This window comes from Palaemon carinicauda, chromosome 8, assembly GCF_036898095.1.
Source record: "Palaemon carinicauda isolate YSFRI2023 chromosome 8, ASM3689809v2, whole genome shotgun sequence".
In the NCBI taxonomy this organism is placed as follows: Eukaryota; Metazoa; Arthropoda; class Malacostraca; order Decapoda; family Palaemonidae; genus Palaemon; species Palaemon carinicauda.
Window position 1 is genome coordinate 116556708 of NC_090732.1, and position 5000 is coordinate 116561707.

General features: G+C 35.0%; 2 protein-coding genes across 3 annotated transcripts in view; one reads left to right on the top strand and one right to left on the bottom strand.

The window, feature by feature from the left end:
• The window catches only part of LOC137645843 (uncharacterized), a 207904-nt gene that overhangs the window by 136160 nt on the left and 66744 nt on the right, over nt 1-5000 (bottom strand). The gene's annotated exons all lie outside the window — the stretch shown is intronic.
• Nucleotides 4206-5000, top strand: part of LOC137644950 (trypsin-1-like) — a 34943-nt gene continuing 34148 nt past the window's right edge. For both annotated transcript variants that reach the window (XM_068377825.1, XM_068377824.1), the window contains exon 1: nt 4206-4518. In XM_068377825.1, coding sequence (XP_068233926.1) covers nt 4462-4518 — 57 coding nt within the window. In that variant the 5' untranslated portion in view covers nt 4206-4461. The remainder of the gene's footprint in view (nt 4519-5000) is intronic.

Here is a 5000-nt window from a genome sequence, read left to right on the forward strand (position 1 = left end):
ATTTTCTTTATTAATTACTTCTCATATAGTTTATTTCCTTATTTTCTTTACACACTAAGCTATTTTTCCCTGCTGGAGTCCTTGGGTTTGTAGCATCCTGCATTTCCAACTAGAATTGTAATTTAGTTAGTAGTAGTGGTAGTATATATACAAAGTGGGGTACGGGAACCAAGTGGTTTTTTAATAGCTGGTAATCGGGTAATTATCTTTTAGTAATGAGAGGAGCGTGGAGTAGGCAGGATTCCAGACCTGAGTTTATAGCATTTAACTATACACTACACTCACCTTCATCTTACAGTTGCCACCATGAACAATGTACGTCGGAACACCGCATGTTTGTTACAGCAGTTCAACGATAGTTTCTCCGCAGATTCAACAAAATCGAAATGACCCTGTTCCCGATCGTGACACAATTTTACGTTGGGTTAAGTCTTCAGACAAGAGACTCGATAATGAAAACACCCAAGGGGCTAACGCAGTGTGCGTGCTCCAAAGAATTTTGAAAAGACCAGACAAGCAAGGTTGCAAAGGCCACGTCGCTTACTCTTGGTTTTCTTAGAGGAAGATTAAATTATGTGAGATGGTTTGCGTCAATTTTGTATAAGGAAAAATTGAAGAAACTTGTTACAAAGGAATTCCTGTGTTCAACTATTTAATTGACAAAATGTAAATATTGTATTTTGTTATTTTAAATAAAAGTTAAAAAAAAAAAAGCTGCACTCTGAATCAACAATCGTACTGCTAGACGAATTTTGCATGTGAGATTACTTCAGATGAATTAAAGGAATCAATTCAACAAATTGTACAAATCAACAAAGACCTACTGGAAAAAGTGGATGCAAAATTTTTAAACATCTTCAACAATGTGTCGGTGATAATGGCAGTCATATGCTACAAATAGTTTTTGGCACACCAGGACAAAAAACTTTTTTGTTCTTACAAGTGTTGGTCTTCCAATAAATATTTTTGCAATACTATACAATTTCCTGATTAATTAAAAAACACTTGGTTCCCTTGCACCACCATCTTAATATGCATGTGTAGGCCTACATATTACGCTATAATACTATATACACAGTAGTTTCTATGTTGACTGTTTTCTGATTGAATGTACTTGAAAATATATTAGCATTCGTTAGACATTGGTTTGACTGAGATAACATTTTCGCACACTAAGATCTTCATCTTGTTGACAGTAGCTAAAATAAAAAAAAAAAAAAATGAAATAATAGTACGCAAGCCTTCCAAAACACACTTTGTTTAAAATTCCTCAAAGTTCAATTAAGATAAGCTTGCAACTGCCAAGTCTAAACACTATATAGTATATTTTTAGTCTTGCTGGAATATTCGATCATAAACTAGATGGCTGACTTAATAATTAAGTGTTTCTAAGTAAATTACCTCCACGGCTTGGATATATTCCACATGTACCTTTCATATTTATGTTCCGATAATTTTTCAAAGGAACAGTGTCAAAGACATGCTCGTAAATACTAGCCGTGCTTAAGCATAAATACTTAGAATAAAAACATCAGATCATTTTAATGTTGTTACTGCTCTTAAAATATTTTTTTTCCTAGTTTCCTTTCCTGACTGGGCTATTTTCCCTATCGGGGCCCTTGGGCTTCTAGCATTCTGCTTTTCCAACTAGGGTTGTAGCTTAGCAAGAAGTAATAATAATAATAATAATAATAATAATAATAATAATAATAATAATAATAATAATAATAATAATCATCATCATCATCATCATCATCATCTGCGTCAATCCGTATTTGATCCGTGGTTGGGAACGGGGGTCACCTGGACCATGTGTAGGAAGCAGGATTAATATAGTGTGTAAATTTGCCCTATTTGTCCGGTGCCCCATGTTTTAAGGATATGAGTTCTAAATAAAAATATCTCCTCTGAGAGAAGTAAAAAGCGAATTAAGGAAAACTAATATAATAGCTAGCTTCATAAACTTTAAAACGTTGTACTGTACTTCCTTTCATTATACAGCAAGAAAATTTAAACTGAATTTCCTATTTCTTCATGTTAAATGTTCTGGGTTATTGATGATATTTGAAGCTCATCAAAATATGGAAGAAATGAACAAAAAACATGAGGTTAACTAATTTTACCGTGGGAGACACACCAGTACCTGAAGATTAACGGGTACCTATCTCCAACAAGGTCCTGAAAGAGAAGGAGAATGGGAGTCGTCAAATAATTCCCCTAGGAACCCTTATTTTGTGTTTTCTCTTAGGGCTAATTACCAAGGACGTCACAATATTGTTGAGATTCTCAATCAGCATCTCGGTTACTTCAAGCAAAATTTTTCTGGTTTGTTATCTTGGACTAAAGTCAGAGCATTTCACGATAACTGTCAATAACCATGACTTTTTAATATTTCCCAAAGATCCTAAAATAAAGCTCATTTAAATCAACGATTCTCAAAAATCAAAATTCGTAAATTTATATAAGAATCATGTACCAGGTGGTTAGTGTCGTTAATACAACTTACGCGGAACACTGCAGTCATTATTTTGGCATTTAGTATTTTTGAAGCGTTCCTTCAACCTCTGGAATCTAGATGCACCTATTTTTTTTATATTTTCCCTCGACCTATGTTTTTGCAGAAATAAGACCAACAAGAGCAAACAAGATCAACAGCGATCTTAGCATCCACATCCATGCTATAATCTAGAAATCCAAGTGGGTGAGATCAGATGAATTTTCAAATGCAGGTATGGTGACTAGCATCATTCTCTCTATTCTCTCTTTGTATGCCATTTAAGGATTTAACCTAAATATCCTTCCTTAACGGTACGTCAACGAACTCATTCAAGGAAAATTCTTACATAACGTATTCTATTGGTTCTCGGCCCCTAAGTGACCCATTGTCGCTTGCATATGCCCGAATACTAAAATGAGTTTTAAAGTTTCATTAGCTTTTGATGTTTATAATGCAGCCCTAAACTAGCAGTCACAAAAAAAAAAAAAAAAAAAAAAAAAAAAAAAAATTCTTAGCCCAAATCAACACCACCTGCAAACACTGCGCTACCTGTACAATTGTTTGGTGGTTACTTTCCTCTTGGTACGGGTAGAAGAGACTCTTAAGTTATGGTAGACAGCTCTTCTAGAAGGACACTTCAAAATCATGTTCTCTAGTCTTGGGGTAGCTCTATAGCCTCTGTACCATGGTCTTCTACTGTCTCTCAGGTTAGAGTTCTCTTGCTTGAGGGTACACTCCGGCACACTAATCTATCTAATTTCTCTTCCTCTTTTTTTTTTGAAAAGTTTTTATCTATTTTAATGTTACTGTTCTTTAATTTTTCATTATTTTCTTTCCTCACTGGGCTATTTTCCCTGTTGGGGCCCCTGGGCTTATAGCATCTTGCTTTTCCAACTAGGGTTGTAGCTTCGCAAGTAAAGTAATAATAATAATAATAATAATAATAATAATAATAATAATAATAACAATAATAATAATAAAATTGAATCTTGTAATGCCTAAACTATGTATTCACTTTCCTTTATTTTTAGAATATGTCCGTTCCGGAACAATCTCGTAGGAACGGAAGCAAGTCAACGACGCCTTGTTTCTTTTTTTCAGTGCCTGGTTTTTCTTTTACAGGAAATCATAATCTCCACATATTACCTCAATTAACCATTCCAGAAATGACTATGAAACACGTCACGTCACGTCACGTCACCAACCTTCAAAGCCTAGGGGAGTGTGAAACTCTGAAATACTCCCATGAAAGTTACGGACAGAGATAGGAAAAGTTTTGTGAGGTGGGCCTCGGTTGACAAATATCTGAAGGTTCCCCCGCCTCACCTGCCTCCACAAGGATCAGAGGAAGGAAACCAGAGATAGAAAGTGTGTCACACTAACCGGCACAAGATAAGGATTTCTATATTAGCCGTTGTAGTCTAATAATCAAGAACCTTTTTCAACCTTCCTCGGATGAAAAAGATTCGTCATCAATTACACAATATTTTTATCTTTCAAAATTCGAGGCATGAATATCAAGAAAATAAAATTAAAAAATAGAGTGGTGTAAGAAACCACAAGAGAGAACTTGCGAGTAAAGTGACTCTTAAACAAATGTTAGCAACTCAACGGAGCCAGAACGTCCCATGGAGTTGCCAGCTACCCACTTACAGAAAAGTGAAAACCGGTTAACTGACTGCACTGCAGTTTTACGTTGGCTATGAGCCTGTACAATCTACTAATATAAGCAGAACGGATTGGCTAAGCGAACCAGTGTGCGGATCAGGGGGAGATATGTATTTGATGCTGTTCGCTCGTAGTGTGTTTGCGTCAATGCACGGCCGTGTGTGAGGAGTCTTTAGATTACAAGTGTCCCAATGGCAAATATCATCATATTTGTGAAATGATTAATTCTTTATCGCAAGATTTTGACACGTAATGTGATCATCCTATCGTGCCATTTAGCGTGAAAACTACATAGTATGCGTCACTTCGTCATTTTGGCTGTTGTGATTACATTATCCACAGCTAGGATTAAGGTAGGCCTACGTTAGCATTTTTTTTTTTACTATTAGAAAAAGTCCGCATTTCTGGGGGAAACCATATTTTCTTTTTTTTTAATGCAGATTCCCAATTTATGGAAATATGTAATTTTTATACTAGAAAAGATTGCAATTTTCATTTATATTAATTAATGGACGTAGTTTACATGTCTGAGATAGATAAAAGAATATTTAATAACTTAAAATTCAACACATTTTCCTTTCCTGAGAAGAATACACTAGGTTTTTCTAGAAAATTAACATGATACTATCAGTAAAGAGAGCAGGATCAAAATTCTGATAACAAATCCACATTTGGTATTCCTGGAAAAGAACAGAGTAAAGAAAAAATTAACTGATAATCAACTCGCGTGACAATTAACAGGGAAAGTAAGGTCTGCTCTTGGACCCCAATTACAAGAACTAAGAATTAAAAACTTTTATTTGAAGAACTAAATGTAATCTAGGTTGCTTTTTGG